General features: G+C 36.1%; 4 protein-coding genes across 4 annotated transcripts; all 4 read left to right on the forward strand.

Moving 5' to 3' along the window:
- Window positions 1-12,821: 12,821 nt before the first annotated feature.
- Window positions 12,822-15,425, forward strand: LOC114263948 (uncharacterized). The gene is made up of 4 exons (XM_082893342.1): window positions 12,822-12,943; window positions 13,463-13,726; window positions 14,788-14,875; window positions 15,045-15,425. The coding sequence occupies exons 1-4, from the start codon at window positions 12,899-12,901 to the stop codon at window positions 15,290-15,292; spliced, it is 645 nt and encodes a 214-aa protein (XP_082749468.1). The 5' UTR covers window positions 12,822-12,898; the 3' UTR covers window positions 15,293-15,425.
- Window positions 15,426-16,116: 691 nt separating this feature from the next.
- LOC145789157 (leucine-rich repeat receptor protein kinase HPCA1-like) lies at window positions 16,117-17,342 on the forward strand. Its single transcript, XM_082893344.1, has 3 exons — window positions 16,117-16,272; window positions 16,356-16,430; window positions 16,795-17,342. Exons 1-3 carry the CDS (start codon window positions 16,154-16,156, stop codon window positions 16,868-16,870), a joined length of 270 nt encoding a protein of 89 aa, XP_082749470.1. The 5' UTR covers window positions 16,117-16,153; the 3' UTR covers window positions 16,871-17,342.
- A 2-nt stretch (window positions 17,343-17,344) lies between these two features.
- On the forward strand, window positions 17,345-18,115 carry LOC145801581 (DNA topoisomerase 2-like). The gene is made up of 3 exons (XM_082893343.1): window positions 17,345-17,352; window positions 17,435-17,792; window positions 17,890-18,115. Exons 2-3 carry the CDS (start codon window positions 17,568-17,570, stop codon window positions 17,938-17,940), a joined length of 276 nt encoding a protein of 91 aa, XP_082749469.1. The 5' UTR covers window positions 17,345-17,352; window positions 17,435-17,567; the 3' UTR covers window positions 17,941-18,115.
- A 96-nt stretch (window positions 18,116-18,211) lies between these two features.
- Window positions 18,212-20,994, forward strand: LOC145800223 (uncharacterized). The gene is made up of 3 exons (XM_082889878.1): window positions 18,212-18,548; window positions 18,621-19,628; window positions 19,715-20,994. The coding sequence occupies exons 1-3, from the start codon at window positions 18,212-18,214 to the stop codon at window positions 20,992-20,994; spliced, it is 2,625 nt and encodes an 874-aa protein (XP_082746004.1).
- Window positions 20,995-21,598: the final 604 nt, after the last annotated feature.

Here is a 21,598-nt window from a genome sequence, read left to right on the forward strand (position 1 = left end):
GTATTCCTGGAACATGGCCAATTAGTGCCACGTGAGAATTGTAATTGGTGGGAAGAATAGGGGCACAATTTTGTATTGGAAGATTATGTTTGGTGATTTGGTGGATGACATTGGCATGTTATACAGCTAGAGCACCTAATAATTAATTTTTCAGCTAGGCGTACATGTTTGCATGTTTTGATATTTTTGAGGCGAAAAAAAAATACTAAAATACAACTTTTATTGGAGTAAAATATCTTAAGTAGGACCACATGTCAAACAATTCTATGAAATAGGACTTCTCAATAAATGCCTCTAATCGGAATGACGAATGGTTAAGGTTGCTGAAATCAAAATTAGTCGGAAATTGTGGATTACCTTTTGAATCAAGTAATGACGAGCCGACCTTATTTTTTCTCAAAATTACTTTACTTAGCCAATTTTACATAAGTTGCCAAAAATCTATCTTACTTTGCAAAACATGTCCAAAGGCTCATATTTTATAAAACTCAAAAATATATTCTATTTTCTCTTGTTAACTTTATCTTGTTTTAAATGAGAAAACCAATAATTTTCGGGTATAGTGAGCTTGCATTAGAAAAATAAAATAAAAATGCATACAATTTCATAGTTTTTGAAGAAAATAACATCAAGTTCAAAAACAGTGAAATTCACTCAATATCCCAAGTAAGTGGTTTGCAATTTCATTTTCAAAACCACAGTCGACACAAACATAATCGAAAATTCTGCTATACTATTTTCAACGTTAACGTTGTGCTTAGTTGGGAGATTTGGAAAGAGAAAGTGAAAAGAAAAAAGTAAGTGAAATGTGAATAAAATATACCTACATTTCACATAATTTCACACACCTTCTTCCTTTCCCTTTCCAAATTCATTCCTAAATCCTTCAACCAAACACAACGTAAATGAATGATGTTTAATTTAAATAAAATATATTGTGTTTAACTATATTTGTAACCCTGTGAATGGTTTCTGCAGGTTGAATTAATTGCCATTGAGAAATTGTTGATCTTATCAATGCATAACGTGATAGAGATATGGCCTGGGAAACTTCCGGAAAAACTAAGAGACGTGATAATTTTTAGGTGTCCTAAGCTATTGAATATTCTTTTTCCATCCAATTTGATCAAGGGCATGCAGAGTCTGGAACAAGGGCGACTGGAGTACTGCCAATCTGTGGAAGTAGTATTTGACCTTGAAGGAGTAATTGTTAGGAAAGGCTATTCAGATATCCTACTCCCTTCATTAACACAATTGATGCTACTTTATCTACCAAAGTTGACACATGTTTGGAAGGACAATTTACCAAGAATTCAAGGCTTTCAGAACCTAACATCCCTAATAATAAGTGGTTGTGGTAATTTGAGAAATATATTCTCACCTTCTCAAGCCAGACTTCTTGTGAAACTACAAAAAATAAAGGTAGCTGAATGCGGTGCGCTGGAAGCGATCGTTGGTGAGGAACCAAAAGTGGATGACGAAGTTGCAGCCGATATAATCATGTTTCCTCAACTAAGTAGTCTCGAACTCTATCATCTGCCAAACCTTAGGAGTATATGTCCCCAGGCTTACACAGTTGAAGGATCATTCTTGAAGAAGATAGAAGTGATTAATTGTCCCAACATGAAGGCACTCCCCTCAGCATTCCAGGGCATTCCAGAGCTACAAGAGAGCAATGTTCAAAAAGTGGACTTTTTTGGCTCAGCTCAACACCATCTGTGGGATGGAAATGTAAGTGAGTTAGTTATCTTAAATAGCATTCACTATTAACAGCCTATTCTTTAAAAGAAAATGATTCCAAGATCTGTCAAGTAAAACTAAAGTTAAACCTCAACATAAGATGACTGTATTGTTGGGTAAACAAATCAAGGAGAGTAAACTCTTTAGCAATTGATGTGGTCAAAGATTTTGTCAAGTAAAATACTACATTCTTATTAATTATAAAAAAAAAATTCTACACAAGTTCTCTTCAAAATGATGTAATTGTAGTATTTCACACAATAACAAATCATAAATTTCTTAATCTAATCCAATTATATGATGGACTTAATATATAAACTTGTTGAGATTTAATCAACTTTGATATTCTTAAATTATGCAAGTATTTTTTTAGAGAGACCTGAGTTAACAATATAAATGCATCTATCATGTATGTCTGGTTTTTTCATCTTTCAATGGTCTTAAATTTCGAAGAACATATATGTTTGGATCGGGTGTCTCTGACAAGCTTTGTTTTCTTATTCATCTAAATATAATAGTGAAAAAATACAATCTTTTCTTTTATTTTCTCAGCTAGTTGAGAGATCACAAGTGGAGTGCATGTGTTTTTTTTTTTAATTGTCACATTGGTCTAAGTTAAGGTGTGTTTTTATTATGTAATTAGTAAATATGCCACTAACGCAATTGAGGTGATAACATATGCAGTTTAGTTTAAGCAGCAATGGAAAACTTATTGTTGTTGGAAAATTTATAAAGAGGTTGTTGTGAATTGAAATAGACTCCATTTTGAATGAAAGGGTGTAACCTTTCATGGTGTCTTTTTGTTTTAAAGGAAGGGTCAAACTTCCATTTGAATAAAAGGGTGCACACCTTTCATGGTGTCTCTTTATTTTAAAGGAAGGGGTATGTCCCTTCTTCATACCTTTTCTATTCAAATTGAATAGGTGCCAACAAAGCCTATATAAAGGCAGCCTCATTCCAATTTTGATTGATTCCGAAAATTTATTTTCCTTGCCTTCATTTTGCTCTGTTGCGTCCTTTATTCTTCATATTATTTTAGGGTAATTTTCAGAGAGTTAGAACACAGGTTTGGTTCGCCGAATAAATTGTTTGGAGTGCTACTACAATTTGTAAAGATCATTGTATCTTGGGAGATAGACGCCACTCAACCGTAAGCACCGTAGCGGGACGAATCTGTCTTAAGGACAGAGTGTCACACACTCGACTTGGTCTTTTATTTTTAATTTGGTTCGATAAATAAATTTGGTAAGTTATTTATTTTATTTTATTTGACTTTGTTTTAATTTATTATATTTACACAGAAGATTGTTCCAACAATCTTAAGATAGACTTCGAATTATTCTGTTTACAGAATTTTTCGTTTGTTTCCCTTTTTTCATTCTTCGTAAATAATTTCGGAAGAAAATTATTTTCTGTAGATTTACAAAATAATATTCTGGTTGGAAAAACAAATAGTGATTATATGCTATTTGACAGATAGTAGTAATATACTGTCTCTTTTCTTTGACAACAACTAGTAGTACGATACTGGTGTCATTAACAATTCAGAATATATTTTTGTGGAATTTTTCAGAAATTAATTTTGGGTTTTAGAAATTATTTTCTGAGTTTTCATTACTTAAAATTCTGTTTTAGTATTTTAATTATTGAAGTGCTATAGAAATTAATTTTCTGTGTAGAATTAATTTGGTTGAATAAAATTTTATTTTATTTCCAAATTAATTGAAAAATAAAAGTTATTTTCTTATTTCTTTTATTTTACAGAATTTAATTTCTTGTGTGGAATTAATTTGGTTAAATAAAATTTTATTTTATTTCCAAATTAATTGAAAAATAAAAGTTATAGTTTTTGTTTCTTTTATTTTACAGAATTTATTTTTCTGTGTGGAATTAATTTGTTTAAATAAAGGCAAGTACTACTGTGGTGGCTGCAATTGCACCAACCCCCTCTCCTGTGATGACAGTACCAATAAATCATGAAGAGAAGCCAGAGAAGTTCTTAGGAACTGACTTTAAAAGATGGCAACAGAAAATGTTGTTCTATCTTACAACTCTGAACCTGGCTCGTTTTCTCCGTGAAGATGCTCCTATCCTAAAAGAGGATGAAACCGACCGGCAAGTGATTGCTGCGGTTGATGCTTGGAAACATGCCGATTTCCTTTGCCAGAATTACGTCTTGAACGAACTTGACAACACATTATACAACGTCTACAGTCCAATCAAGACAGCAAAGGAACTTTGGGAATCGTTGGAGAAAAAGTACAATCAAAGAAATTTGTGGTTGGCAGATTATTAGATTCTGTAATGGTTGATTCAAAAACTGTGATCAACCAAGCTCAAGATTTCCAACTCATTCTGCATGACATTCACGCAGAAGACATGTCTCTCAGTGAATCCTTTCAAGTTGCAGCCTTAATTGAAAAATTACCAAAAGGCTGGAAGGAGTTCAGGAACTACCTCAAACACAAGCGCAGAGAAATTTCTATGGACGAATTAATTGTGCGTTTGAGAATTGAGGAGGACAACTGCAATTCTGAAAAGCGGGCTGGTAAGCATCCTATGGAGTCTAAGGCAAATGTGGTGGAACATGCTTCAAAAACCAAGAAACGAAAGTCTTCTGGAGAAAGTTCATCACAAGGCTCTGAAGGGGGGATAATAAAAAGTACAAGTTTAATGGCAAATGTTATATCTGTGACAAAGAGGGACATCGGGCCAAAGATTGCCGTAGCAAAGGCAAAAGCAAAAGAAGAACAAGCAAGAAGCCTGCTTAAGCCCACAAGACTGAAGTGGACAATATTTCCAATGGTATATATGATATCAATCTTTCTGCAGTTGTTTCCGAGGCAAATCTTGTCGGAAATCCTAAAGAATGGTTGGTGGACACTGGTGCTACTCGCCATATTTGTGCCGACAAAAAGATGTTCACATCTTATTCTATAGTGGACAATGGTGAACAACTCTTTATGGGCAACTCCTCAACTTCCAAAGTTGAAGGATAAGGAAAGATTGTACTCAAGATGACAACTGGAAAGGAACTCACTCTCAACAATGTACTGCATGTACCGGACATTCGCAAGAATTTAGTTTCCGGATCTTTGTTGAGTAAGAATGGGTTTAGGCCAGTTTTTGAAAGTGACAAGTTTGTACTTACCAAAAACGGGATGTATGTAGGAAAAGGGTACATGTCTGATGGCCTTTTCAAGTTAAATGTAATGACCGCTGTACCCTCAGTTGTTAATAATACTACATTTTCTTCTTACTTGCTTGAGTCTTCAAATTTATGGCATGGTAGACTAGGACATGTTAATTATGGATCTTTGCATAGATTAATTAATATGGAATATTTACCTAAATTTAACATTTATTCAAATCATAAATGTGAAGTTTGCGTTAAGGCAAAATTATCTAAAACTCCTTTTCATTCAATTGAAAGAAGTACGGAACCACTTGAATTAATTCATAGTGACATTTGTGATTTTAAATCAATTCAAACTAGAGGTGGGAAAAAGTATTTTATCACTTTTATAGATGACTATATTAGATATAGTTATGTTTATTTAATTCGAACCAAGGATGAAGCTTTGGAAACTTTTATTCAATATAAGAATGAAGTTGAAAATCAACTTGGTAAGAAAATCAAGAAACTTAGAAGTGATAGAGGTGGTGAATATGAATCACATTTTGGTGAGTTTTGTAAAGAACATGGAATAATTCATCAAACCACCGCTCCTTACTCACCTCAGCAAAATGGAATTGCTGAAAGGAAAAATAGGACTTTAAAAGAAATGATGAATGCCATGTTAATCAGTTCTGGATTATCTCAGAATTTGTGGGGGGAAGCAGTACTTTCTGCTAATTATATTTTAAATAAAGTACCCCGAAAGAAAGTGAATCAAACACCTTATGAAATGTGGTATGGTAGAGTACCATCCTACAAATACTTAAAAGTGTGGGGGTGTTTGGCTAAAGTGGTTATTCCTAGTCCTAAAAAGACTAAGATAGGTCCTAAGACCATTGATTGCATTTTCATTGATTATGCCAAGAATAGTAGTGCATATCGGTTTTTGATTCATAAATCAGAACATTCCGAAATGCATATACATACTATTATTGAGTCTTGGAATGCATCATTCTTTGAATATGTATTTCCAAATAAAACTAGACAAGAGACTAGTAATAATAAGAGATCTTTTGATACTATTACTAGTAATGATCAAGAACATGATCAAGAGCAAGAGTTAGACCAAAATGAGGAAGAAGAATCTAGGCATAGTAAACGTGCTAGAACCTCAAAATCTTTTGGTCCAGATTTTCTAACATTTTTGTTAGAAAATGAGCCTTTAACTTTTAAAGAGGCTATATCCAGTCCTGAAGCTCCTTTATGGAAAGAAGCTGTCAACAGTGAAGTTGAATCCATCTTGCAAAATCACACTTGGAAATTGGTGGATTTGCCACCAGGTTGTAAACCTCTTGGCTACAAGTGGATTTTCAAAAAGAAATTGAAAGCGAATGGATCAATAGGCAAATACAAGGCAAGACTTGTAGTCAAAGATTTTAGACAGAAAGAAGGTCTAGATTACTTTGGCACATACTCACCGGTTACTAAAATAACATCCATTAGAATGCTAATTGTCATTGCATCTCTATACAATCTAGAAATTCATCAAATGGATGTTAAAACCGCTTTCTTAAATGGTGAGTTAAATGAAGAAATTTACATAGAACAACCAGAAGGGTTTTCTGTTCTAAGGAAAGAAAAGAAAGTGTGTAAATTGGTTAAATCATTGTATGGTTTAAAACAAGCGCCAAAGCAATGGCATGAGAAATTTGACAAGGCAATGATGTCAAATGGATTTAAAATTAATGAGTGTGACAAATGTGTTTATATTAAAAACACAGATAAAGGTTATGTCATTGTATGTCTTTACGTAGATGATATGCTCATCATTGGTAGTAATAATAACATGATTAAAACCACCAAGAAAATGTTGAATAAACATTTTGACATGAAGGATATGGGCATTGCTGATGTAATACTTGGTATGAAAATTACCAAAACATCAGAAGGATATGCTTTGTCATAATCTCATTATATTGAGAAAATACTTGACAAATTCAGCAAAGATGATGATCATCTTGTAAGAACACCTGTAGATATTAATTTGTATCTTTCTAAGAATGTACAGGAAAGTATTTCTCAATTAGAGTATGCCCAAATTATTGGAAGCTTAATGTACTTAATGAACTGCACTCGCCCAGATATAGCTTATGCAGTAAGTAAATTAAGTAGATATACGAGTAATCCGGGAGTAGAACACTGGAAAGCAATTATAAGGGTTCTTAGATATCTCCGATTTACTCGTAACATTGGGCTTAATTATACTAGATATCCAGCAGTACTTGAAGGATATTGTGATGCAAATTGGATATCGGATACAAGAGACTCAAAGTCTACTAGTGGGTATGTCTTTACTCTTTGTGGGGCGGCTGTATCTTGGAAATCTTCCAAACAGACTTGTATTGCTAGGTCTATTATGGAATCTGAATTCATAGCTTTAGACAAAGCAGGGGAAGAGACAGAATGGCTTCGCCACTTCCTTGAAGATATTTCAATATGGCCAAAACCGGTGCCTGCTATATGCATACATTGTGATAGTCAATCAGCAATTGGTATAGCACAGAGTCATATGTATAACGGTAAGTCTCGACACATTCGTCGTCGACATAATACCGTAAGACAACTACTCTCTAATGGAATTATGTCCATAGAATATGTTAAGTCTAAAGACAACATAGCGGATCCACTAACCAAAGGGTTAGCAAGAGAGTTAGTTGAGAATTCATCGAAGGGAATGAGACTAAAGCCTATTAAATAAGAGTTACCACAACGGCAACCCAACCTAGTTGATTGGAGATCCCAAGATCTAGGTTCAAAGGGACAACTGAGTTGTGAATGACTCAGAAGGATCACTGGGGAGTTTATCTCCTACCCATTTCTTTGATGAAATAGTGATGTCTGCAGCGGTTTAGGTTAAGTAATACTTTTAATGATTCTTATATCTAGGTAAACCTAGTGGAGTATAGCAGGATACTTTTCATAAGAATCACCTATGTGAGTGTGAACTGGGCCGGTTCTATAAGATTTGTGAAGGGCTACAAGTCTTTAGAGCATTCATGAAAGACCAGGTTGTTCAGGGCCAAAATGAACACAATAGTGAGAACTAAACTGTGTCTGGAGATATACTGTGTGAGTTTTATTGTCTTGGTTTACACAAACGGCTGAACAGTTCAAGACATCATGTTCACTGATTAGCTAGTAAATCCGATAGTATCTCACAAGGGAAGGTTCAAAGCCAAAAGCTACCTATCCTTTGCAGAATATTTCCAATTTCTGTACTTTCTGTATTTACATCATGTTGTTGCATTTTCTCTCTGTCAATTTCATTCATGTGGGGGATTGTTGGAAAATTTATAAAGAGGTAGTTGTGAATTGAAATAGACTCCATTTTGAATGAAATGGTGTAACCTTTCATGGTGTCTTTTTGTTTTAAAGGAAGGGTCAAACCTCCATTTGAATGAAAGGGTGCACACCTTTCATGGTGTCTCTTTATTTTAAAGAAAGGGGTATGTCCCTTCTTCATACCTTTTCTATTCAAATTGAATAGGTGCCAACAAAGCCTATATAAAGGCAGCCCCATTCCAATTTTGATTGATTCCGAAAATTCATTTTCCTTGCGTTCATTTTGCTCTGTTGCGTCCTTTATTCTTCATATTATTTTAGGGTAATTTTCAGAGAGTTAGAACACAGGTTTGGTTTGTCGAATAAATTGTTTGGAGTGCTACTACAATTTGTGAAGATCATTGTATCCTGGGAGATAGACGCCACTCAACCGTAAGCACCGTAGCGGGGCGAATCTGTCTTAAGGACAGAGTGTCACACACTCGACTTGGTCTTTTATTTTTAATTCGGTTCGATAAATAAATTCGGTAAATTATTTATTTTATTTTATTTGACTTTGTTTTAATTTATTTTATTACACAGAAGATTGTTCCAACAATTATCACAGGAATAAATGAGCCAAATGAGATACGGCACAATCAACTTGAAGTTGGATGCCTTCACAAAGTAAAATTCATGCAGGTCCAGTGTTGTGGGAAATTATTAACTATTGTTTTGTCTAGTTTAATGCAAAGACTGCACAATATGAAAGGGCTAAAGGTTTGGTGGTGTGGCTCACTGGAAATGATATTTGACCTCCAAGAAGGGGTGTGTGCTAGTGCTAGTGCTAGTTCTAGTGGTGGTGCTGGTGAGGAAGAAACATCAATTACACCATTAGACTTTTTGGAATTGAAGTATTTGCCGAAGCTGATGCCACTACAAGAATTTACATATTTGCCAACCACTTTTGCCGGCCAAAAAATTTTGGTCGCAAAAAAATGACATTTGCCGACCAAAAAACATTTCGTAGCTAAAACTTGATACCATTACCGACTAAAGTAATTTTGTTGCAAAAAGGTGATTTTTTGTGACCAATTTAAAATATTAGTCGCTAAAAATGTTGTGAAGAGGTGAAAAATTGGGCGGGAACAGTATAATCTTTTAGCGACTAACACAATTTAGTCGCAGACATCAAAACGGTGTCGTTTTGATATCTAAATGCACTGGTAGACAATGGCCGACCAAATTTTAGTCGTTATATGTTAAGATTCTGCGACCAAAAAAAAATTTGGTCGCTAAAAGTGAAATGTTTTTTTGGTGGGATATATATCACCGCCCCTGTTCTCTGTTTACAACCATTTGTTCAAACCTCTCACACAGATTCTCCTTCACCACCAAGCCTCACCTCACCGCAGACCACCACCACCGGCACAGATCGCCACGACCATCGCCACAGATCCCCACTGTCGTCGATGATCCTCCTCCGTCCTCCGCTGGTGCCTCTCTCTCTCTCCTAAACAACCACCACCGTCGATGATCCTCCTTCTTCTCCTCCTCCTCTACTGGTGCCTCTGCCGGATTCGAGAAGATCGTCGAAATCTAAATCAGATTTGAATCCTAGGCCGAGATCTAACCGTCGTGAGCGATCCCAGCGACGCTATGGCTTCCAAATCCTACGACAAGATCGCCGATATCTGCGACGACCTCATCCTCCAGGCACATACACTACCCATCCTTCTATTCTATTATTGATCTCTCTTCTTATCAAACCCTAATTTACTCTCTCTCTCTCGCTCTAGGTTTCAATGCAGGGGATTACATTCCAGGACGAATGGCCCTACTCGATTCATCTTCTAGGCCACATCTGCATGGACGACATGTGAGTTGATTTTGTATGACTGTGTTGTTCAGTGTCATTGATTTGGGGTTTTACGATGGTTTTAGGGTTTATGTATATATATATATATGTTTTGTATTGCAGCAATAGTGCTCGATTGTTCAGTGTCATTTTTTCTATGTGTAAAATTTTGACATTGTTGGTCTCACTTTGTTTCGTGTTTGATTGTCAATTTAATATAAAGGCATATGTAATTGAGTATCTCATAGAGATTGATGTCATCATCAGGAACAACTACAGTGAACCTGTTTAGATTAGGGATTTGTTGCACCTTGAAATTTCCCCTTTATAATGCTCATATGCTGGTGTTTTATATTTGCTTTGTTGTTTAGAAGGATGTATTCAACATCTGATGTCCTTGCTTGACTAGCCTGCTCTCCACGGGGAAGAGCACATAAGCCAGATAAAAGTAGTAAAAGTTGACATGCTAGTGATTGTTCGTTGCACTATGAATGTGTGTTAACTTTACATTTTACATTGATATTCCTATTCTAGGTCCTGTTTTGGAACTCTGAAGTTTGTCCAGTTGTGTTCAAGCTCAACTCCAGCTGACTGGTCCATATAAAGAAGATTATTTGTTTGTATTTAGTTTATCTAAATTGCTAATTGAACCAGTTCTATAATTATAGTTGTATATGTGTATGTATTGGGCCTTGAAAAGAACAAGTTAGCAAAGAACTAGAAAGAGGAGGATTCCAACCAGCCTCAAAACATGTTAGGAAGAGAAGTAGATAGAAGATAATTCAATTTGCTTTTTTAATGAAATTTTAGGTGGTTTTACCTTGTGTTTCCGTCATTGGATTTGAACTCTTATGAATAATTATGGTTTCTCCATCTGTTTAACAACTCCTCGAGCTTCCAAGGTTCCCTTTAACTTTCACATGTGTTTATGTGAGGATGAGGTAACCATTATTACAGCTAAAAAGAGAGAATATGATTGAACTACATGAATATTTTTCATGCATGTTTCTTTTTAAACAAAAGTATATATCTTCTGTGTCAAATTTTTGCAAATTCACTCTCCATCCCTCTATCAAAATTTATGTTTCTTTGGTTAATAGTGTGTTTAAATTGAAGTTATACATAATTAAGGAAAGAAAGATGACAATGAAATCTATTTGGTGGTTAGGATTGCATAAAAAATAAAGTAACACAATTTGGAATTATTTTTATTGTGTGAAGCAGTGGAAAACAAATGACATGATAGCCAATTTTGATGCACCATTCTAGAAAACATTTATTAAAATTTTCTTGAAAATATCTTTTCTCAACAAAATATTTAAGATAGTTTTTGGTTTGATAATGGACATTGGAAGCAAGATCAACTTTAAAGTAGTTGAGCAAAATCATCTCATGTGTTATCTTTATTTTGAAATAAGGTGTGCCATTTCTGACATAACATCAAGGGAGAAATTCCCTTTTTACTAAACTTGGAAAGATTCTGACCCTTTGTGTGTGGATATCATAAAATATCATTCAAAACATAATAATAGCTATTGATACCCTTTTCTCATTGTCTTCCCTTTGGCTTTGGCCTTGGTTGCCTTCACCTTGGGGTGGCCGTAGCTTGCCTCGACCTAGTGATGGCCTTGGATTGCCTTGGCCTAGGGGTGGCCTTGGTTTCCTTAGACTTACCCTTGGTTCTAAGCCTTATATGATTATATCTTAAATTTATTGTCTTTCAAGTCCAATGTCTAAGTTACTTGGGCTTTGGGGGTGGCCTTCATTGACTTGGCCTTGATGTCCATAGTTGTAATTATCTATGCCTTAGCCCTAATATTTGGTTGTAATTGTTGTCACAGTTATTTTTGGCAACTCTTTTATTTATTTTGAGAAACAGAAAAGACAATGGGAGAGAAGTGGTGGTGGTTCAATGCCCCAGGATAGATGCTTGTGGCCAGGTATTGGTCTCTTCTTTTTATTATTGTTTTTATTAGGAGTTTTGTTTTAACGAAAAGATTTATGTACTTTTAATGTGAAGTTGGGTTGAATACATGTGTGCAAGGATGGACTTGTGGAATAAATTTATTGAGCAATAAATCAAATATTGTAGAGTAGCTCCTTTATCTTTTGGATCATCTAGTTTGTTTATTTTGCTTTTAGTTCAAATATAGTGTTTATTTGTAAGGATGTTAGCAAGTTCTAAAATTCCAAATTTTTACTTAGTGTCTTATGGATATCAAAGATCTGAATTCTTTTCAACACTATTTATTCATTCAGTTGTCATGTAGCAGTTGATTATTTTACAAAATTTTCTATCATGAGAAGTTGATCATTTCACAATCTCTCCTTTTACACTAGTGTGTGCATTTTTCCATATAGGGTAGCAACTTTGATGGTGATTTTTTTGTTTTTTTTTTTCAATTGGCAAGTGATTATTTTTATTTATGAAGATAATTATATTAAACTGAACAATCATAATTTATAAATAATAGAGCAAAAATAATCAATCTTTGTCTTTAGCATAAATTGACTCCCTAACCTTGTAATTAGAAGTATGTAAAAATTGTCAACTAAGCTAGTCCACTTGATTAACTGTTCCACTATTGTGGCAGTCCAATCTCTTGCCAAACTCTTCCACTATTGTGGCAGTCCACTAAGCTAGTGTTATTTATATTGGTGTTATTTATATTGTGGCAGTCCACTAAGCTAGTGTTCCACTAAGCTAGTCCACTTGATTAACTATTCCACTGGTGTTATTTATATTTCCTGCCAAACTCTTCCACTATTGTGGCAGTCCAATCTTCCACTATTCTGTTCTGCTGATCTATTTCCCGTGCTGTAGTATTCAATTCTTTTTTGGTTTCAGGATTGGACACAGTATGATAACTGATGCTGAGCAGAGGAGTCTTATAACACCAGGGAAGGTAACATAACCATGAATACAATCCTTACCTCATATTGTATAAAGGATGTGTGCAATCTTGATGTGCTTTGCCTTTTGTTTTTGCTGTATTTGGACAATAGCAGCCCTTGTATATTAAGGCAACCCTTCCATAGATAGGCCGCCTTAACAAAAATTGGAGTCCATGAAACTAATTTTTTTATGCACCATCAGCACATAAACACTTAAATCAACAGTTGTAATGTACCTTTAACCCTAATAATTATATATCTTTTGTTGTAAACAAATGATCTGAAGTAGAACACAGCATGAATGTATTTAACACATCGTGGTGTTATTCTTCATCTTGGCTCAAAATGCTTCCTGTAAATATGTATGGCACGTTATGTCCTCAATATGTTAATAATCACTTTAGTTTAGATTAACATTTATCCTGTCTATCAAAAAAATAAATTAATTAATTAAAATATATCCTGTTTACCATTCTGATGCAACAATTTTCTTCTTTTTTCCCCATCTCCTCCGCCCCCCCTCTATCTAGAGCATTCTGGTGGAGCCAACTAGTGGAAACACTGGCATTGGACTTGCATTTATAGCTGCTTCAAAAGGATATAAGCTCATATTGACAATGCCAGCCTCAATGAGTCTAGAAAGAAGGGTTTTTTTTAAAGCTTTTGGAGCTGAGCTTGTTTTGACTGATTCTGCTAAGGGGATGAACGGAGCAGTTCAGAAAGCTGAAGAAATTTTGAATAGCACGCCAAATGCCTACATGCTTCAACAATTTGACAATCCTGCAAATCCAAAGGTATTTTGCTGCAATTTTTTTATTCTCTCCCAAGCACCATGTTGCTGCTAGAATCACTACAAGGTCATTTCTCTAGCCTTGCTCCAAGATTTATACCACTATTGAATTGTCTTGATGTGGGACGTGTGAGCTCAAAGTTTGGCATGGTGGTTTTATTCATTTTATAATTTTATGTTTATTTATAGTTGAATTAGGTTATTAGTAATATACTCACTGACCATGGTGGTAAAGTATATACTTGACCAAAGAATGTCACAGCCAAAAGAATGTTATTGGCAATCAATGCTCTTTTTCAGTGCTAGTTGTTTATATTACATGAGGGTCTATTGAATGCCGAGTCTCTTCTTGATGAAATACCATTGTACGTGGAGGGAGCTTTCAGAATTATTATATGGTAAATTAACTAGACAGACAAGTGCTTCAATAGCGTGCATTCTAAGATGCAATACAATTAAAAATAGAATCAGATCATTGACCTGTGAGTTTTTTTTTAAAAAAAATATATATCTTTTGGCTAATTGATATTCAACATTTGTTAAGGTTAAAACAAATTTCCTTTTCTAGAATATTTTATATTAGTTACCATCAAAACTTGCATGATTTCCATGGTTTGCTCAGAAGATACAAGACACCCTAAAGGGCGAGTGAACCTTCTAAATTTATGAGAGCACCATATTTTATTTTGGTAATCATGGGTTACCAATGTACGATATACATATTTTTATGTATATATTTATTTCTCGTCACCCCTACCACAGTGCAGCCAAGAGCACTATGGAAAAATCCAAGCACCACCTTTGAAAGAGCACAACTTTTGAATGGATGATGGCATCTTATATACTCATGGCAGTCTTGTATCAGCGACAATGTGGGACATGGCCACTGTTTTTCCTACTAAGTATTAATATGATGGAAAGGCAGAAAGTCGAAACAGTAGAGTTAAGGACACTAAGGCACAATTCAAGCACAACCTCCAAAAAGACCTATCTTTTGAAGGGGTGATGACGCATATGCTGCATATTGACCACCAAATGCATGGTTTCCATGATTTGTGCTTGCAGTTTTTCGGTGGGACGAATTTTGGCCGTACTGCAGGGGGCCCAAACTATATTACTAGTTGCGATTATGATGCTCCAATTGATGAATATGGTAAGTTAAACTTTACTTAAATAAGATAAATTTTTTTTTTTGGGTTAACAACTGATGTATAACTTAGATACAAATATATGGTTTAGTTGCTTATTCATATCACTATTAGCATTCTCATTGAAATGGTTGTTCACCAATCTCACTTTTTATCTCTTTATTTTTCATACAGGATTACTAAGACAGCCAAAATGGGGGCACTTAAAGGATCTGCATGATGCTATAAAGCTTTGTGAACCTGCTCTTGTTGCTGTTGATTCACCTCAGTATATGAAATTGGGACCAAAGCAGGAGGTTTGTTTTAACTGCATGATCTACTTAACTATTAATGGCAAAGTTATCTTAGCTTCGTTATTTTCGTTAGCTAGAAGTATCAAAAGATATATTGCAATTTCTATGATGTCAAGTTGTAGCCTCTGATGTTTTTCCTACTAGCATACTGTAGAGTTCAGCATCAAGCAAGACCCAATTTTTGAAGTTCTAGGATTGGAATTTTCATTGTTGACTGTGTTTCTCACCTAATGATATCTAAAAAGAAAGTGTTTCCATGCCCGTGGCATTGAGGTGACACTGTTTCAATGCAGCTTGTTGGTAGTGTAAAAGTATAAAGCTCTTGAGATGAAATGATAAGTATCTAAACTTATCATTGGTATGGGTAATTTAAAAGCAAGCACGCCTGTTCGTGTTTGTTGTATACTGCAAATGAATAATTTAATTCCCATAGTCTAGACTGAGCAAGAACATCTTTTCCGAAACATTCAGAGGAATGAATATCACAATTTTTTGACTTCATCAGGTTGCTATAAGCTTCTCATGTTCTGTTATGGAGAGTTGGAAGTTACTGCAAAATGTTCTGATAATTTCATAGTACTGCAAAATGTTATATTTCTTTCCTCAAATTATTTAAGCCATATGTATTATTTGGGCTTCCTATAAAATCCTAATATTTGCACCTTTCAAGCACAAATGCTCCCACACCCTCTGACTTCTCCGAGTGAACGTACTTACTCCCTCTTCATGCTTTCAAAAGATGAGAAAAAATTGAGCGTGGAACCATTTTTTGGTCCTTTAAATCTTGCATCAGAAACTTCAATCTTTTAATTCATATCATCATGTTTCCATTCCAGAAAATTTCTGCTGAACTGTGCATGTACTAAATCTTCTAGTATGGCTTACCTTTTACTGTGCATTTGCATGCTTTGGCCTATATTTCAATTATTTCATTCTGTATTCTACAGGTCTCTGTCTTTCAACAGATTCAGTGGACCAATTCCACCTTCAATGGGTAATCTCTTTAATCTTTATTGGTTGGATCTGACTGGCAATAACCTTTCTGGAACCATCCCTGTCTCTAATGGGAGCACACCTGGTCTGGATAAGCTGGTTAAAGCAAAGCACTTGTATGTCTAATCTCTCTCTCTCTCTCTCTCTCTCTCTCTCTCTCTGTATTTAAGCTAACTAAAATTCTGTATACTATTCACAGTCAATGTGGAAGCAATCAGCTCTCTGGCGAAATCCCATCTCAGCTTTTCAATTCAAATATGTCTCTGATACATGTGTGAGTTCCTTTGAACCAGCTATTTATTCACAAGTCTCTGGTATGCACTTGAATGACAGAACAACAGGTTATGCATTTATACAGTTTGCTTACCTGTATGGCAAGTATAAGCAACAAGCTTTCATGGTGACAAAGAGAACAACATTTGTTACGAGAATAATATTTTAAATATGCGTTTGAATGAATTCATATATAATGACAAGTCCCACTCAATTTTGCCTTTTAACTGTTGACAGAATGGGTGTTCTCTTCTTTTTTTAATTTTATAATATGATGAGGAATGTTGGACGGAATTTCTGGGCAGCCCCGTTTCTCTCAATCTGAGCCCTAATTTCAATGTCATCTTGTGAATTAATTTGAGCAGGGTTTTTAATAACAATGAACTCAGTGGCAAGATTCCTTCAATGCTAGGACTACTGCAGACTTTGGAGATATTGTGAGTATCTCTATCACATACCCAATTAAAATCATAATAAGATGCTAGCTGTGAATACCCATTAAATTTTTTGAATTGAGTATACAATGCTGGCAATGGATTTTCCTGGATATGGACTCATTGGTGGACCTATCCTATTGAACTTCAACACCTTGTACATTTAATGAGCTGTAGGCAAACAAAAAGAAAAACTTTTTCATTTTAAGATTAGTTTAAAAAAAATGCTTCTATACTAGTTTCCAGGAACTCATTGGTGGAACTATCCTATTGAACTTCAATGCCTTGTACATTTAATGAGATGTAGGCAGAGAAAAAGAAAAACTTTTCCATTTTAACCTTAGTCAAAAAAAAAAACAAGCTTCTATACTCGTTTCCAGGAAGTTAGCTTATCCTGCATTAGGTTTTCAGCTTTACAGCCTTTACAAGAACCTGATATGGTCATTTGATGATCATGACTGATCAGGTTTAAAACATTGAACCTGTCTGGTAAGTTTTTTTTATCAGTGGCAAATAAACATATTATGATGAAGGTTTTGCAGATGTATAAATTTTTTTGTTTTTCGTTTAGGTACATACCTGCCATACCATTGGTTCTTGTCAATGGAAGTGAAGGAATTGGGACAGGATGGAGCTCCTACATTCCAAATTATAATCCAAGGGATATTGTTGCTAATGTGAGGCGTTTGTTGAATGGTGAGCAAATGGTGCCGATGGATCCATGGTACAAAGGGTTCAGAGGAACCATTGAGAAGACAGCAACCAAAGAAGCTGGGGTTAGCTACTTTGTGTGTGGAATTATGGAGGAAATCAACGAAACTACACTCAGGATTACAGAGCTGCCTACACGACGATGGACTCAAGATTATAAAGAATTTCTTGAATCAATTATGACAGGAAATAATAAAATCAAGGACCTATTTATCAAGGTATAATTAAGTTTGATTTCTTGAACTGATTTCTTAGTATATTATTATGTAGTATGTGAGGTGTTTGGAGTCTCACGATAGATTTTAATGGTTTCAGGATTACAGAGAGCACAACGATGACACCACCATATGTTGGCATAAGTTGTAAAATGAGAGTGAGTGTGGCATGAGTTGTAAAGCAAGTGTGCATGTGGCATGAATTGTAAAGCAAGAGTGCATGTGGCATGAGTTGTAAAGAAAAGTGATTGCAGGGATTGTCTAGAATAAACTCTGTATGATAGTCTATATATATGGACTTGTATTTCATAGAAAAATATGAATAAGAGCTATACAGTTGTTCCATGTTTCTACATGGTATCAGAGCAGAGATCCTAGGCTTTCTGCTTCACACTTTACACCTTCACCAGACCTAGCCGACTATGGCAACTCCATCCACAGACCAAACATCCATTACCAACCCAACCCTAGAAGACCTAACATCCAGAATGACAGATTTACTGTCCCAGACCCTGACTCAAAACCAGACACCAACCCATGAAATTTTCGCTGCACCGATCGGCATCAAGTTGGATGGCACCAACTATGCTCTGTGGTCCCAAGTTTTGGAGATGTATATCTCCGGCAAGGATAAACTTGGATACATCAATGGAGATCTCCAACAGCCCCACCAAACTGACCCAACATGGCAAAAATGGCGGACTGAAAATTCGATTGTGAAAGGGTGGTTAATTAACTCCATGGAACCAAGCATGATTGGTAATTTCATTCGATTCCCAACGGCAAAAGCAGTGTGAGATGCCATTGCCACAACTTTTTTTGATGGCACAGACACATCGCAGGTTTATGATCTCAAGAAACGGGTGACCAAGATGCGACAGGGCGGTGGGCAAATTGAAACCTACTACAATGGCCTTCAGGCCTTATGGAGGGAGATCGATTTCCGACGCCCCAATCTGATGGTCTGTCCCAATGATATTCAGAAATTTACTTCCATTCTACAAGAGGATCGAGTGTATACCTTTCTTGATGGCTTAGACGATCGGCTTGACAAGGTTCGTAGCGACGTACTCCTCATGAACCCGTTCCCCTCAGTCGAACAGGCATATGCCTATGTTCGCCGTGAAGATTCACGACAGTCCGTGATGATGGTCAGCACAGATGGACAGGTTGGCGCTGCTATGGCATCTCGAGGAGGAAGCCGCTCCAATCCGCAGCCTCTGAAACAGCAGCTATCGATGGTCCCAACTAGGAAATCTGCAATTGGAACTCGGCCTGCAGCTGGAACTCGGTCCAGTGCAGCGCTGCCCAAATCTGGTTTGTCTTCTTCCAGCCGTAGCTTTGGGCAGCCATCTACTGAAGGTCATGGATGTACTTATTATGGCAAGCCCAAACACACCCGTGAGACTTGTTTTAAATTACATGGGTTTCCAGAATGGTGGGACGAGTTCAAAGCCCGGAAACAAAGTGAAAGTGAAGCTGTTGTCAACAGTGTTTCGGGACGGGCTGCTTTAGCACATGCGGATCCCGAGTTGTCTCTTCTAACGTCCACAAGTACTTCTCATCTCCTAGATGGCTCTACCCCTTTCAGTGCTTCAGGTAACTGTGGTTACGCTTTATTTAATTCCACTCTGGATGCCTTTAATGGTTGGATACTTGATTCGGGAGCCACCGATCATATGACGTTTGATCCCAATGACTTTACTTCTATTACTCAACCAAAATGGGTAAATATTGCTAATGCCAATGGGGTCACTTATCCGGTTACAGGAGCCGGCACTGTTTCTCTCTCTTCCTCACTCTCATTGTCAAACACTTTACTTGTTCCATCCCTATCAAGTAAATTAATATCTGTGGGACAAGACTTGTGGCGAAGGGGTACACACAGACTTATGGCATAGATTATCATGAGACGTTCTCTCCAGTGGCGAAGCTGAACACAGTCAGGGTATTATTGTCTCTTGCAGCTAATCTAGATTGGCCACTGCATCAGTTTGATGTACGGAATGCCTTCCTTCATGGTGATCTCAAGGAGGAAGTATATATGGATGTTCCACCTGGATTTTCATCTTCTCAAAATGGAGTCGTATGTAAACTGAATAAGGCACTATACGGCTTGAAGCAATCTCCCCGTGCATGGTTTGGACGGTTTAGCATGGCTATGCGACAATGTGGTTTCAAGCAAAGCAATTCAGATCATACGCTATTCCTAAAACACTACAAGGGAAAGATAACAACATTGATTATTTATGTTGATGATATGATAATTACTGGAGATGACGTTGGGGGGATTTCTAAACTCCAAGAATATTTGGCAACCGAATTTGAAATGAAAAATTTGGATGGGTTGAAGTATTTTTTGGGAATTGAGGTGGCTCGGTCAAAGCAGGGCATCTTTCTATCCCAAAGAAAGTATGTGTTGGATTTACTCGCAGAAACTGGAATGCTTGATTGTAAGGCTGAGGACACTCCAATTGTTCAGAATCATCACCTAGGAGAGTATTCTGATCAGCTACCTGTGAATAAAGAGAGGTATCAAAGGATAGTTGGAAGACTAATCTATTTGGCACATACTCGACCGGATATCACATATGCTGTGAGCGTTGTAAGTCAATTCATGCACTGTCCTAGTAAAGATCATATGAATGCAGTTGTTCGAATACTTCGATACTTGAAATCAGCCCCAGGGAAAGGACTTATGTTCTCTAAGAATAATCATCTAAATATTGGTGGTTACACAGATGCAGATTGGGCAGGCAACAATACTGACAGAAGATCTACTTCGGGATATTTCACCTTTGTAGGAGGAAACCTTGTTACTTGGAGGAGTAAGAAACAAAAGGTCGTGGCTCTTTCTAGTGCAGAAGCTGAGTTCAGAGCGATGAATAAGGGACTTTGCGAACTCCTTTGGTTAAGGAAGTTACTTATAGAATTTGGTTTCCCACCTGCTTCAGCAATGGAGTTATTTTGTGATAACAAAGCAGCCATTAGTATTGCTCACAATCCGGTCCAACATGATCGTACAAAGCATGTTGAAGTGGATCGACATTTCATCAAGGAAACGCTCGAGACTGGGATAGTTCAGTTTCCGTTTGTTAAATCAGAAGATCAACTGGCAGACATGCTAACTAAAGGCGTGTCAAGTAAAATGTTCTACAACTCACTCGACAAGTTGGGCATTGGCGACATCTTTGCACCAACTTGAGGGGGAGTGTTGGCATGAGTTGTAAAATGAGAGTGAGTGTGGCATGAGTTGTAAAGCAAGTGTGCATGTGGCATGAATTGTAAAGCAAGAGTGTATGTGGCATGAGTTGTAAAGAAAAGTGATTGCAGGGATTGTCTAGAATAAACTCTGTATGATAGTCTATATATATGGACTTGTGTTTCATAGAAAAATATGAATAAGAGCTATACAGTTGTTCCATGTTTCTACACCATACACTTTGAAGTTATTATGTCCGAGGAGAACTTGATCATGGCAAACCATATATATTCCTTCATGTTTTAGATTTTTTTTTGGATTCCTTCATTGATTTTCCTTTTAATTTTTGTTCAATTACTTATTGGTTTTCAATGGATGGATGTTTAAAACTTGTCTCAATTAATGTTTTGAATGGAATGATTGTAAAGTTTGGGATTGAGCAGGAAAATATGATGAATTTTAATGTTATATTTGGGTTGGGTTGAATGAATATTGTTCAATATTGGATTGAATGTTTATAAACAAAAATTGATTGTTAAAAAAAAAAAAGAAAAAAAAAAAGAGATTTGGCAACTAACTAATTAGTCGTTGATTGTTTAATGTCTTT

The sequence above is a fragment of the Camellia sinensis genome, chromosome 10, assembly GCF_055761805.1.
Source record: "Camellia sinensis isolate YWXY chromosome 10, ASM5576180v1, whole genome shotgun sequence".
Taxonomy (NCBI): domain Eukaryota; kingdom Viridiplantae; phylum Streptophyta; class Magnoliopsida; order Ericales; family Theaceae; genus Camellia; species Camellia sinensis.

What these genes read in the sequence shown, in the direction of transcription:
- LOC145800223 (XM_082889878.1), top strand. Translation starts at nt 18,212, where the DNA reads ATGGCAACTCCATCCACAGACCAAACATCCATTACCAACCCAACCCTA. An exon ending in CATGGAACCAAGCATGATTG is followed by an intron (nt 18,549 to 18,620) that starts GTAATTTCATTC and finishes TTGATGGCACAG; the next exon opens with ACACATCGCAGGTTTATGAT. An exon ending in ACTTGTTCCATCCCTATCAA is followed by an intron (nt 19,629 to 19,714) that starts GTAAATTAATAT and finishes CGTTCTCTCCAG; the next exon opens with TGGCGAAGCTGAACACAGTC.
- LOC145789157 (XM_082893344.1), top strand. Translation starts at nt 16,154, where the DNA reads ATGGGTAATCTCTTTAATCTTTATTGGTTGGATCTGACTGGCAATAAC. An exon ending in CTGGTTAAAGCAAAGCACTT is followed by an intron (nt 16,273 to 16,355) that starts GTATGTCTAATC and finishes TACTATTCACAG; the next exon opens with TCAATGTGGAAGCAATCAGC. An exon ending in AATATGTCTCTGATACATGT is followed by an intron (nt 16,431 to 16,794) that starts GTGAGTTCCTTT and finishes TAATTTGAGCAG; the next exon opens with GGTTTTTAATAACAATGAAC.
- LOC145801581 (XM_082893343.1), top strand. Translation starts at nt 17,568, where the DNA reads ATGGTGCCGATGGATCCATGGTACAAAGGGTTCAGAGGAACCATTGAG. An exon ending in TCAAGGACCTATTTATCAAG is followed by an intron (nt 17,793 to 17,889) that starts GTATAATTAAGT and finishes TAATGGTTTCAG; the next exon opens with GATTACAGAGAGCACAACGA.
- LOC114263948 (XM_082893342.1), top strand. Translation starts at nt 12,899, where the DNA reads ATGATAACTGATGCTGAGCAGAGGAGTCTTATAACACCAGGGAAG. An exon ending in GTCTTATAACACCAGGGAAG is followed by an intron (nt 12,944 to 13,462) that starts GTAACATAACCA and finishes CCCTCTATCTAG; the next exon opens with AGCATTCTGGTGGAGCCAAC. An exon ending in TGCTCCAATTGATGAATATG is followed by an intron (nt 14,876 to 15,044) that starts GTAAGTTAAACT and finishes TTTTTCATACAG; the next exon opens with GATTACTAAGACAGCCAAAA.